We start from the raw sequence: 14,647 nt of genomic DNA on the forward strand, positions 1-14,647 counted from the left end.
GTGTTAGTTATCAAAGTTATTTTGTTAGTTGCAAAGCCACACAAAATAATAACAGGGCAAGAAACACCCAAAACTATATCTGATCTCATTCTCCAGCGCTGTCGAAGCTTTGAGATATCATGGGGCAGAAATTAGTCCGGGAACATGCAGCCTTGTGAAAAGAATGCCCGTGCACAGGATGCCTTCAGAAAGGGCTCCTGGGAACCTGGCTGCTTCTCTGGTCCCCAGATTTAGATCCCATCTATGAAACGGGATTCATGCTCATACAAGGATGATACGATCCATTTTTCTTCAGTGGTCCCTAAAAGCACTTATTTTAGCTTCTTAATTGCCTTAATTCTCTTATTCAATTCAGAACCTATGGCCTACTGGCAAATAGGGTATGGGATACACCTCTGGATTCAAAATTTGCCCAGAGGTCAAATTTTTTAGCAGTAATCAGAATCCAAACTTGCAACCAAAAGAAGAAGGAGAAGGAGAAGGAGAAGGAGAAGGAGAAGGAGAAGGAGAAGGAGAAGGAGAAGGAGAAGGAGAAGGAGAAGGAGAAGGAGAAGGAGAAGGAGAAGGAGAAGGAGAAGGAGAAGGAGAAGGAGAAAGAAAAAGAGAAGCATGGACATAAAGGTTTTTGAAGACAAAGTAATACTATGTTTACTGCATCTTCATTTCTCACACGGTACAGAGAAGGCACTTAATAAATATCTGTTGAATAAAACTGACCAAATGAATGAATGAACACCCCACCCTTTTGTGGTCATGAATCACTTCAAATCGAGATTATCACATCACTATTTGCATGCAAACAATCCCACAGTGAGCACTGCCCAGAAGTTCATCTTTTTAAATGTTATTCTGGTGATTATTCTTTTTCTAAGAAAAAAGAGGAAAGAAAAAAAGACAACACAGAGATTTGAAATAAAAATATATTTATTTTCAAGTTCTATTCCAGGTAACAAATATTTTGGCTCTTGGAAAGGCAAATTGCCTCTTTCCATAGGTGAACATAGAACTGAAGTGAGTACCAATAGATCCCTTATTGACTTGCACAATAGGATAAAGCAGTTAAGCCCTGAAAAAAGCATTAACATTTATCCTCATTGCCAATCACAAAATCACCCAAATTTCCCACCTCCCGCTACCTCCAAGACCCAAAAAACAGGGGTATAAATTAGCCCTTGTGCAACCCATACTTACAAAAATCAGACACACTTCTTGGCAAACTAAATCCTTGACTGCACGCGCGTGCACAAACACACACACACACACACACACACACACACACACACACACACACACACACGTACCAGACCTGGACAATGTTTCCACTGAAGTGTAAGCTAAGAAAGCAGAAATATCAATTTAAAAAGCAAGTGGCTAACGTAAGGGCTAAAGATAAAGATAAGGTGAAATTTTTCAAACCCAGGTTTGTTGCTGGTAGATTGGAACACTCTGTGTAAAGGAAAGGAGATGCAGAGAAGTGAGAGAAGGATTCCAACCCTCTATCTCCTCCTTGTGTGAAAAACTCATTTTGTTCTGAGGTAGGTAACCTCAGTGACTGTGAAAGAGGGATGACTGATCCCCAAAATGTGCTATAAGGTACAGCTTCTAGGGATCCTTCCCTTGGGCCTCCAAAATGATTACCTGTTCTCAGGCCGTACTTAAAATGTATAGAACAGTACTCATTAAGCCACCAGAACTGCACTGGAACGAAGCAAACACCTTCGACGTATGTTTTCAATCAGAAACTTAACTTTTGCCATAGGACCTGACAGAGGACAAGTTAGCCTGTAACATTACCTATACACAGTTTTGGAAAAAGGAGTGGTGTTTTAGAGGTTGGCGTAGTCAGCTCTCTGACTGATAGTATCCCTGAGCTTTTAAGGGAAGGGAAAACATTTCTTTATAATTTCTAGTTTGCATATCCTTGTTCCCCTTAAAAAAAAAAAATCAGGGCATTTGTTTTAGATTTCCCTTTTTCTTTCAGAGAAACCTGAAATTCCCACTTTTTACTACTTAGCGTGTGCAGACATGTGCTCCAATCTGTGCAAATGCACCCTCATTCCATTGTTTTTCTTATTGTTATTCAAGACTCTATGCTGCCAAAAGTGAAGAGGAGGAAGTCAAGTAACTTTTTTATGTACATATATACATAAATGCAACATGTGGATGAAGTGATGAATAGCAGTAGGGGTTAGAATCTGCACAGCTAGTGAGAAAATACATTTTTCTCCCTGATTCTCTAGTGCCAGCATTCCGCTCTAAGGATTCTACGCGACCAGCTAAAGCAATGAGGAATGAAGGAGCTGACTCCACCAAGTGTCTTCCTGTGGAACTTGAGGATGACAAACACACACAAAGCACCCTGCACACAGATCAACATCTAGAAGAACCCATTCATCATACGTCCATGAGGTTTTTAGGGCAGGGGAGACATGAGGCTCAGGAGGCCTGTCCCAAGGATGCCGCAGGATACTGTCATCCTGACAGAGCTCTGATATAATCAGTGCCACATCAACCAATCTGTTTTACCATAGTGTTCGTGGAAGGGAGGCTAAGGGCTGTCATCTTCTTACTTCTGTCCTTTTTATAATCGAGTGAATTCTTCTGGAGGATTACCACCCCTTTCCCTTGCTGGAGGCCCCTCACCTGGTTCTCTTCTGATTTCAAGTCCAAAGGTGGAATTTATCCTTCCAGGGGAATAGTCGTTCCTTTTTAAATCTGCAATAAAGACAATTAAGATGGTGAGAGGGGATCCTCAAGAACGTAGTGTTCACAGAGATAGATGAAATCTAAGCCTTACCAAGTGATCAGAGAGGACTCTGTTTCCCCAGGCAACCGATATATGAAACTCAAAACCTTGGCCATGTCCAAACCCTCCCCATGACCACATGTGACTCCAAATCCCTAAAGCTATTTAAGGCCTGTGTTCACTGCGGCAGGAGAGGAGAGCTTTGGTTGCTTGATTCACCATGTAATGCCCTATAAGGCACAATCTGGTCAGAGTAAAGCCAAACTGGAAACAGGGCATTTTTATGCTGAATGATGAACAGGGCCAGGAAGTTCAACCTAAATGGTAATCTCGCGATTTCAGTGGTCAGCTTTCTGGAAGAAAGCCATACTTAGTTTTGGCATGGCCTATGAAAACTTCAGCCAGTTATCGAATCGTATGCTTCCTAAAGTCTCCTTCTTCCATATGAAAAGGAAATCACTTAAAGACAACATTAATAAGGGTAATCTTGGGGGACAAATGTATGGAGGAATGTGGGCTTTAAATGTTTGTGTACCATTTTGGTGCTATACTGATTAAATATGTTAACCTTAAACATGCATTCTGGGGCTGGCCCGGTGGCTCAGGCGGTTAGAGCTCCGTGCTCCTAACTCCGGAGGCTGCCGGTTCAATTCCCACATGGGCCAGTGGGCTCTTAACCACAAGGTTGCCAGTTCAATTCCTTAAGTCCCGCAAGGGATGGTGGGCTCCACCTTCTGCAACTAAGATTGAACTCGGCACCTTGAGCTGAGCTTCTGCTGAGCTCCCAGATGCCAGTTGGTTGGAGTACGTCCTCTCAACCACAAGGTTGCTGGTTCTACTCCAGCAAGGGATAGTGGGCTGTGCCCCCTGCAACTAGAAAACGGCAACTGGGCCTGGAGCTGAGCTGCGTCCTCCACAACTAAGACTGAAAGGACAACAACTTGAAGCTGAACAGCACCCTCCACAGCTAAGATTGAAAGGACAACAACTTGACTTGGAAAAAAGGCCTGGAAGTACACACTGTTCCCCAATAAAGTCCTGTTCCCCTTCACCAATAAAATCTTTAAAAAAAAAACATGCATTCTGTGTATTTTCAATGTTAAATGGGGATTACCAGGACATAAAACCAATACATATTGTAGTTTAATAATAACCAACAGTTACTGGACATATACATATATTACTTCAAACCTCACACAAACTTTATGAGACAGATGCTATGTCCCCAGTGTATGGATGAGGAAACTGAGATTCAAAGTCACATCCTAGCGAGTTCAACCTGTATTGCTCTGGATCCGTGTTCTTATATACAATCCTAAACTGTCTCTGTTAGATAGATAGATAGATAGATAGATAGATAGATAGATAGATAGATAGATAGATAGACAGATAAAATATTATTAAGTAAAAAATGAAAACCACCCCATTCCTGTTTTCCAGACTAAACTTTTTTTATTCAGATAATCAAATGACTAAGTAAATGAAAATATTTCTTATTTCCTTCTGAATGTGCTATTTTAGGTTTTGAAAGGAACCATGGATTAGGACTGGAAGTGGAGGAATTATTGAATTACTCACTCAAAACCCATCAGCATAGTTTAAGAAAACAAAGAAATCTCCACCTTAATCACACAGAACAGCTAACTGGGCTCAAGGATGGACGCAGTGAGTTATGCCTCAAGTCTCCCTTTTTTTCTCCCGGTTGATCAGATGTAGTCCCCGTGTCTCCAAGAACGAGAGGCTGCCCTGTCCTGAGTACAGGGAATTACAGCTGGGAAGAGGCCATCAGCTAAGGATACTGAGTTAGTGGGCCGGACACCAGCCTGCAATCAGGGGATGACTCAGATATCTGTCAGCACCTGTTTCTCATAGGGCTCTTACCTGGAGGTCCTGATGCCCCTTAGCCCAACCCCAGCTCCTTCTTGTGTTCCTCTTAACCACAGAGGGTACCAGTAGGCAGCTCAGCCAATGTGCTATGGACTGATCTCTTTGCCTAGGTCTGCTATAGTTTGTGAGAGCAAGTCCTGGGCAGCTAGAAGAGGACAGTGACAGCCCTCTCCTCTTTGCTGCTCCCATCTGATCTCCCCACCCCACGTACTCACCCCTCCAACACCACCTCTGTCTGACAGGCTATTTCTCACTGCGACTGAAAGCCTGCTCCAAATCCCAAATTTTTTGCAACGTTCTTGCCCACAAGATCTCCTCAACCTCCTACCTCTAACGCCAACAAGATTAGAAATTGCCCTTTTTTGTTGAAAATTTACACCCAACTCACAACGGATGATGATCTTTTACGGATTTCCACTTCAGGGTATGATCAATTATTGGAGGCAGGAAGGGATACTCAGCTTACAATATGTAAAATTCCATTCTAAGGACGAGTTTGGTATGATCTAAGAAAAACAGTGAGCAAGCTGAGACAGACATAAAGTGTCCCTTCTGAGATAAAAGGAAAGAATACAACAGAACCGGGACTGCCAATTTGGAGGGCACAGACTTCCAGCTGCTTGCTTTTATGTTAGGAATATTTTCTGTGCTGGTGATACTGGTTTCGGAGAAAGTGTGCTATATTATCAAATCAGATTTAAAATATATACATTGAAATGTATGTTTAATGTTCAAGGTTTTGGTAGTAAAAACCACTACTTTAATTCGCAGATATGTTGCCCTCCCTAGCCACCCTTCCAAGTGTCCAATGAGTAAATAAGAACAGAATTACAGTGGGCACCATACAGGACCCAACGATGCACAGAGACCCGCCTCGGTCCAATTTTACCCCAATTAAGTCGATGGAACATTTCCCTTGGACAGACTGTGCCAAGTATTGGGACCAATGTTGTTTTATCACATTTTGGCAGAACCTGAAGTAAATCCCTGTCCTTTTAATCCCTTCAGAGACTTGAAAAATTTGCAGTCAGAAAGTCAGGCCTCAACTTCGAATGAGATAAAAATGTGATTAAGATTTTGTACTCTATCCCAGGTTACAATGGATGTTGTTCTATGAGAGATTTACTTAGAAAAACATAGAATTGTTTGGGGCATACCCGGGAGTTTGAGCTTCCGGCAGCAGGAGTTGCAACGATGTTTTGCAATGAAGTTTCTAATTGCATCTTCCCCTAAATTGGCTGGTCCAAACACCATTCCTCTTGATCTAGAGGAAATATCAGAATATCAATTAGATCACTGCTAAGAAAAAGGAGCTCAACTAGGATTCTCTGAGATACCGAACAGTATCCCATAGTAACCCAGCAAACTTAAGGAGACAACAAAGAACAGAGCACTTTGGGGAAGCAACAATGTTAGGTTTGCAAATTTAAAATTAAAATGCCCTTAAATCTTTCTACCCAACTCCAAGACTTACTGTGAAACTCATTTCAACGCTAATCTAATAGAAAAGTGAATTTTCTATGTACCACATTAGAACAAAATAGAGTGAGACCCTTTTTAATGCATATGGGGTGAGAGAATGACATTCATTACCAAATGTTATAGAATACCGGAAAGGTAAGGTATAAATTTGCTATTGGAACACACCTTCTAAAAAGATTGCTATATATTTCTTTGTACCCAAATGCCTTTCTAAATATCACCATGTCCTCAAAAACAAATGCCCAACAAAACCCTACATCAGTACTCATGGCTCTTTTGGTACCTGCTTTCCACCCTGCAAACTGCTATAGCTGGGCTCTTCATGGAAAGACACGACTACTCTGATTTTGTGGAAGTAAACTATATATGCTAAATATAGGTGACAAAATTACAAACAGAATCAGTATGTATTAGGAACACTTTGAATATTCTATAATTATAATAGATCCTCAGCAGATTCTAGAATCAATGTTCATCCATTATCAGACGACACACAACCATTATTCTTCAGGCTGACACGCTACACACCACAGAACAGAGCACACCAGAAACACTTCCAAAGAAACTTTATGAAAGCTCATATTTTATTTTAATGACATGCAGAGTGGAAACAGCACATTTTAAAATCTGAACTCAATTACCGCTCTTAAATACCACATATTCAGAAAAAAGAAAAGCAAACTATCACAAAAGGAAACAATAAACTTCGCTTCTAAGGAATGCGGTTTTTCAAAAGGGACGTGGTGTAAAAATGGACTTTTTTTCCATCCGAGTATTGAAACATTTATCTCAATTTCCACTTCCTTTTGGCAGAATAACAGTAGCTGCTCTGAAGATGTGCCAAGCTCAGAATGAGGGCTGATGTCAGTTTGATCTCACATTGCCTTTTTGCTCTGAGGAGAGTAGGTGGAGGAAATCTCTTGGGAAGACAAAGTGAACGGACACCCAGGATTAATTTTCCTGGTCACTCAATCTGCCTTACAAAGTACGGCTCTGGTGGTATTTACCAGGCTGCATAAGCTGCCTCTTGTTAACTATTCTTCTTTCAGTACTTCTGGAAAAAAAACCACTTCAAATAAGGTGAAGCCAAAATGTGTTAAAAAAGTAGAATTACTCACTATTTAGTACCAGAACTCTAGGGGTAGGGCTATTGGTAGGCCTAAAACTAGAGGTAGTGTTAGGTGTTGGCCTAAGCTAGGGCTCGGGGTAGGACCAGGTGTTGGACTAGGCGTAGGGCTAGGGGTATTTTTCTCAGTCGTTAAAATAGAAGAATTCCTTTTATCATCTCTCCAGCATGACCCTGTTGGAATATTTCAGTCTTGTGCATTCCATACCTGCCATTTCTTTTCTTCCAGTAAGGCATGAAAACGCCCAACTTAGAAATATAACATTGATTCTCAGAAAAAGGCTATAAGTCATCTCCCTCTATGAGCTTTGCGAAAGTTAAGACAAAAAAATCAGTGGTTTTGCTCCCTGTGCAGGAGAGAGTGCATGAGGGTTGTAGGGACATTCGTTTGTGTTTACACCCTACAGCATGCCTGTAGCCTTGAAGTTTCAGATAACAACATTTAAAAATAATAAATACAACTGGTTTCCAGTCTTTTCGCAGCATAGGAAAAGCAGGTGTTGGCTTGGTTCCACATATGAGGAAACACTAATTAGTGCCATGTATACATAGATTTCCTAAAGAATATCTCAGCATTGTCATCATTTCAGACTTGCCAAATGTTTAAACCATCAAGTCAGTAAGTGAAAAGATGCAATGCAAAACTACCAATAACTGAAGCAATCCTCCACCGAGGCTCATGACCTAAGGAACCAAGTAACGTGGCCAGAGAGGATGTAAGGGAGAAGGCCTGATGACTTTGTCTTCGTGTGCAAAAGGTTGGGGAAAGGTGAGAGACAACAGGTATTAGAGACAATATCAGCATTTGCACCACAAAAACATCTTCTTTTTTGGTAGAGGATTATTCCCTTTCTTCGACCCCTCCACCTCATAGGCAAGTTACCGTCTTCACTGAGCTTCCGTTTTCTCATTTGTGAACTAGGTTTGATGGTGTTTAATTTTAATGTTGTTGTTAAGGGTAAAACAAGACATGAAAGCACTTGCTTAAACTGATGCTTCTCAAACTTTAAGTTACATTAAATCACCTTAGGATCTCGTGAAAATACGATGCTGATTCAGGAGATCTAGGGGGGGCCTTGAGATTCTGCATTTCTAACAATCTTCCAGTTGATGCTGATGTTATCAGTCCATTGTCCATGCTTTGTGTAGCAAATGTGAGCTTCGCTGAACTAATTAGATGTAATTCTCCACAGTTGCAAGAAGAGTATTTCTTCTCTTCACCGTGAAGACTAACTGCACCCAAAATTAGGTGACCGCATGCTACAGTGATGTCATCCTATCAGTTTCTGGAGTTTCTATCTTCACGTTGTAAGAAATAAAGTTTGCCATAATACAGAGGTTCCCAGCCCCGGTTGTCCATTAGAATCACAGGGGGAACTTTAGAAAAATACGGATGTCAGGACCCTATCCTCAGAGATTCTGATTTGATGCCAATTCTGAGCAACTATTTTTTTTAATTCCCCTAGGTGACGTTAGTAGAAATTGAGACTCACTGACTTATAGAATTCAGATAAATACTCAACTGTCAAGTGGGATAACATAATCTAGGAATTCTAAAAGATGGAAGTATTCAAGTCATATTAAATGACATATGCTTGGTTCATTATATATGCAAAATTTTTTTCATTGCAAAATTATAAAGGAAGTACTTATAGTACAAGGTTCCTACTACAAACCGCTGGGCACAAGGGGCTACTGAAGAAATAATATTCTTAGCTAAAAACACTTGAGCTCTGCTAAAATGAAAAATAATAAAGTTTTTTTCCATACCCTAAAGATTACAACATGAACTGCATGGTCAAATTTCATAGAAATTGGATGCATGGGAGCAATATGGATTGTTTTTTATCTTCTCAAGCTCACCTAGACCACACAAATACCTGATACTTGTTTAGATGGACCTCTTTACATGGAACTCTATAGATGAGACCATATTTAGATTAGTTCATTCCATGAAAGAGCACAGCATTAAAGCAGTAAATATTTACAATATGAGTCACGTGGGAAGAAAAGTAAAATTTTCAGATTTTATTGTATAAAGATTTCCCACTTATATAATTTTATATGTATTTTCTACAACCCAAGGCAAAGTGTAGACATTTAGGACAACTAAGAAATGTTGTAGGCTAGCAGTTCTCAAATGTGGTCTCTGGGTCAGCAGCAGCAGCAGCAGAATCACCTAGGAATTTGTTATATTATTTGGCCCCACCCCTAACCCAGTGAATTAGAAAAGGGGGTGGGGGCAGAGGGGCAGCAATCTGTGTTTTAACAAGCTCTCCTGGTCATTATGATGAAAGTTCATGTTTGAGAACCACTGCTGTCTAACATATTGATCAGTCCTTAATCAACCCCATCACTTCCTTCCTTCTACTCCACCTTTATCAGAAGAATACAACCTCAGAGCCTCTACTGTCAAGTCTTCCCAAAAGCCTGCTCATGGGACAAAATGCCCATGGGAATTCAAAGGACAGGCAGATGACTTATCCCTCCACATAATTTAAACTTCAGTCTTGAATTAGCAGACAACCTGATGCTCCATATTAAGGCCCATTGTTTTGGCCTCTCATAGATTTGCTGTTACTGAATAGCATACTTTATGCCCTCAGTTTTCATTTTATAGACATGTGATGGAAGAGGCTACCCATGATAAGAGACAATGACTCCACTGTGGGGACAACAAAGGAAACTGTTCTTCACCTAGGACATTGCTTTCGTGTCAAAGCCTATAAAGGTTGAACTTACCCATATTTCTCTTTTGTCTAGGCTACTAGAAAGCTCAGAGTCAAATTTGCAAATAAGTTCTGGCTACTGCAATGGTCTTTATAATTTCTACTTATGTGCACTAAAACTCCAGATTTAATCTTATTGTATTTCCACATTTTCTTTTTGCCCTATTTCCTAATCTGTGCTTTCTTTAAAATCTTACTGTATTTTAAATCTTATTGTATTTTATTGCATTGTAATTAAATATAAAGAGAACAGATAAAGATATAGATATGGTTGTCGATATATAGATACGGATATAGATACATAGATAATAGCTGCCTCAAAACCTTTCTAGGATCTACACAAGAAATATAAATGTTTGAAAATTATTTTTAAAAAGCATGTACTGTGTGTTAAATGCAATTTTCTAAATGATAACATTATAAATTAACTTACTGTTTGTCTTCAGGTTTTATAACAGATGGATCTGTCAAATTTTCTCCAACACCTCCAAAAAAGAAAGAAAATAATGTAGCAAATGGGGACTTCATTTTCTCAGAAATTCAAGAAAATAATAATCAAATTTTATTACACTGTATGTAAAACCTATATCCGCCCTGTAATAAATTAATCATGTGAATTAACTGTACTATAAAAATTGTCCAGGCATGTTTGACAATTTTAGTTAATGCATTATCTCCTGCTACCCCCTCTTAAGCTATAAGAAACCTCTAGACCAAAAAAGGAGTGTTTTAAATGGTATGTCCACAGTTACTAATAGTGGCATCTGTCATTCATTTACTGCTCACATATACTAGACATTCTAATTATTTTTCTCTAATTCTCAGCAATCATAAAAGTATTAGCATCCTCATGTCCTCATTTGACCAATGAGTCTGTTGATATTCAAAGAGATTCGCAATTTGTCAGAGGTTACACAGTCCACAAGTGGTGATAACAGGATTCAAACTGAGCCAAAGTTTGTGTCCCTCCCACTAGTGCATGGTCTCCTTAGATGGAGTACATCAGTGCTCAGCAAGGTGAAAGGTGCTGCGTGGTTCTGCACGAACAATCTCTGCTTCAGCAGAGACACACATCAAATGCTATATAAATATAGCATTTAAAAACAGTAGGATACAAATGCCTCCAAACTCTTGATCTGGGTGCTGGTTACACATGTATTCAGTTGTAAAAATCGTTTGAGATGTATGCTTAATGCTGTGTACGTGTTCTTGAATATATGTTATTCAATAAAATTTACTGATTAAAAAATGACACATAGGTATAATTTAGAGCTAAAATTTATCAAAACAGGGATCAAGATCCAAAGTGAATCTCTGTTATAAAATGCAAGTGGTGAGGAGATTGATTTCTAACAGCAGTAATGTTTCACAGGCAGGCCGATCACTGGTGAATGTACCATTTGGGCACAACCCATTGATTTCTGAGATCATTCTCTAATAAGCACTAATAAGACATAATAAGATCTTTCTCTAATAAGACAGCAACCTGTGGGAAAATTATTTTTAAATCATATGAAATTTATAACATTATAATATATTTCTATTTGGTAAAAAAAATGTTTATTTCTTAACTACTATTTTTATTTAAAAAAAAAGATTTTTGCTATGTTCTATGTTTTACCATGTGCTAAAACTTACACACACACACACACACACACACACACACAGAGTAATTATCCTCAGAGGCTGTAGTCCTTTCCCCTAAGAAACTGACTTTCTTAGGAAAATAACCTGCTTAAATAGGAGTTTTCAACCGTTCTTGTGTCATGATCCTCTTTGTCAGTATGATGAATCTTGGGGACCCCCTTCTCAGAATAATATTTTATAATGTGTAACTTAAATACATACAATTAGAAAGAAAACCAATGATACTGAAATACAATTACCAAAATATTTTTTAAATTGTTGTATTGCAATACATGTGCTTCTTTATTAATACATTAAATAACAGGATCTAGCACAAGTCTAATAACTATCATATCATCCAAGTAATAAATATGAACAGTTATTTTGAGATATCGGCCAACACTGTAACATGCTATGTTAATATCTGTAATTGCTATTACAAACAGTCATGGGTACTGCTAATACCACTGTGGTTTGTGGTCTCCATTATAACTGAAGAAAATGATGAATTTCAGCTATAGGTTGGTGAAAACAAAGGTGTAATTTGTTTTTCATCAGAGTTCACAGACCCTCTGACCCCTATCCAGGGACACTTTAGAACCCCTGGGATGGAATCGCTTTGTACACGGATTTTGATTAGGGAAAGAGAAAGTAAAGCTGAAACACAGGCTTAAGGTCAACTGTGCAAAATGTGCTTTGCTCATCATTTATTCTTTTTAAAGAAAATGTCATAGGAAGAGATTGGGCTGTTTATATTTTCCTCATTATTGTTATAAGAAGGAACAGCCTGAAGATACCCTACTTTTTGAACTATGTAGTAAATAAACAGAACAACAAAAAGACCAAGATCCCAAGTACCTTCAGTAGAAAGACTAAAGGCTATAAATCCTTTACATGTTAAAGCTCAGACCTAATTTTAAGCCTGAAATTTCCAGCACTGATGAATGCTTTGGGCTGATGTCTGAGTGAACTGTAAATTTAAGCTGGGAATACAGACAGTGCCTAAAGAGGTCATATTAATTGGAAAAAATGGAAGCTTTATGGGGAAAAAAGTCTATCAAAATCACATCAGCTCCTGTTTACTTTAAGTCTTATTGCTTGTTACATAGGCAGAAGTCAAAGAATCTGGGTTCCACTCACAGCCCCGTCACTTCCTAGATGTATGACCTGGCCACCCTCGTTAATCCCTGTGAATCTCAGTGTTGTCATTGAAAGTGCTAATAGCAATGGGTCTTATAGGGTTACTGAAAAGATTAAATGAACCATTGTATACAAACTGCTTAGCAAAGTGTCTGACCCAGAGGGTATTAAAAAATGTCAACTGCTATTTTTATTATCTTTATTCTGTGAGGATGTCTCGTGAAATAAAATTCTATTTTTCCACCACTTTGGTAAAATCATGGTTTGATTATTTCATTTCCTTAAAGTACTATTTCCTAATAAATAAATCCCTTTATAATAATGGGGGTGGGAGGAGGGAGATGAGGGCAAGAGGGATCAAATATATGGTGATGGAAAGAGAACTGACTCTGGGTGGTGAACACACAATGGGATTTATAAATGATGTAATACAGAATTGTACACCTGAAATCTATGTAATTTCACTAACAATTGTCACCCCAATAAATTTTTTTTTAAAAAAAGAATGAGGGTAGGGATACAAACCTTTATATCCTTATACCCAATCTAACAGTTCAAAAATATGTTTTGGGGAGCCCTTGAATGGGTAACATTCCAATGTGTGGAAGAAAACTAGAGAGCAGCCCAGAAAACTGATCATGCTGCAAGCTCCACCTGTACCACCACCTACCCTGCCTCTCTCAGCTACACAGGAATCATCCAGAAAGCAAACTTTAACATCAGAGCCCATCCTACCCACATATTCTCCTAGATATTTGAAAACATGAAAGAAAGTAAGACATTTTCACATTTAAAAATCCCAATGATTATCTCCTTACCAGCATCAACAGAGCAAATGCCCATGTATAGGTAATAAGCAGTATGCCCATACGAGAAACCCAGAAATTTACATTCTGATCCCAACCACCTTGGGATAAATCAATGAATGACTCCATCTGAAGAAAGTTACCTTCCTTGTAGCCGTAGAATTTCTGATGATGATGATAATCTAATGTTGACTTATTCTGGAAACTACTTTGTTAAATAAAAAAATCTAGTATCTCCATAAAAGTTCTTTGAAAAATAAAATGAGGTTTTTAAAAAACATGCCCCCAGACCACTATAATTTGAAATGCAATTGTTTTTAATTGCCATTGCTGGGACTTGTATGTTGGGTTTCAAGTGTAATGATAAAGATTCAGGCCCCCACATGCAGGATTTTTAAATAGAAAGTGAATGGAAAACTACAGCATAATTATATGATTGGATATTGATCTAGCCTCTCCTTAGAATTCAGCTTCCTGACCCAGTGTATCTGCTCCTGAATTAATGATTGCCAATCCCTTGGAAGGAAGTAGAGAGAAGAAGAAACGGAAAAGAATGAACTTCCAGAGTGTTTCTCATTCCTTCTTTCCTTCAAAGCAAGCTGATGAGGTCTTCACTCTACAGACACTGAAGCTAGGGGTCTCTCAGAAGTACCATCAGGACCATACAGCTAAGAACAGACTACCCACAACTGAAGATTAACTTCCCTTTTAAAGAGCCACTCAGCGATTAATACTAACAACAACAAACATTTGCTGAGGGCTTACTATGTGTGAGGAACTTGTCTCATTTCAACCCCTTAACAATCCTATGAATTAAGTCATATTATTTTCCTTAATTACAAATGGAGGAAGTGAGACTCAAGGTGGTTGCCCCCCGCCAATCCTTGTCACACAGTAATTTGTGGTAAAGCCAGGAATCAGATGCCAGCACTGCAACTCCAGAGCTCCTCCTCCTAACCTCTGCTATTGGGCCTCTCAATATCCTTTCCCTATCACCCAAATGATACACATTATCTCTCCAAAGACTGGAAATACTAATAAACAGAACTGAACCAAAAACCATTAAGATATTTTAGGAAAACATTATGTTCTTCCCATTTTTCCT

At 38.9% G+C, this 14,647-nt stretch overlaps 1 protein-coding gene across 1 annotated transcript in view; it reads right to left on the reverse strand.

Annotated features, from left to right (window-relative positions):
• Positions 1 to 908: 908 nt before the first annotated feature.
• The window catches only part of TRPM6 (transient receptor potential cation channel subfamily M member 6), a 119,091-nt gene continuing 105,352 nt past the window's right edge, over positions 909 to 14,647 (reverse strand). Inside the window, exons 37-39 of the mRNA XM_081066275.1 lie at positions 10,404 to 10,455; positions 5,791 to 5,897; positions 909 to 2,715 (exon numbers count right to left, since the gene is read on the reverse strand). Of these exons, the coding sequence (XP_080922401.1) occupies positions 2,582 to 2,715; positions 5,791 to 5,897; positions 10,404 to 10,455 (293 nt within the window). The 3' untranslated portion in view covers positions 909 to 2,581. The remainder of the gene's footprint in view (positions 2,716 to 5,790; positions 5,898 to 10,403; positions 10,456 to 14,647) is intronic.

This window comes from Rhinolophus hipposideros, assembly GCF_964194185.1.
Source record: "Rhinolophus hipposideros genome assembly, chromosome: 11".
Taxonomy (NCBI): Eukaryota; Metazoa; Chordata; class Mammalia; order Chiroptera; family Rhinolophidae; genus Rhinolophus; species Rhinolophus hipposideros.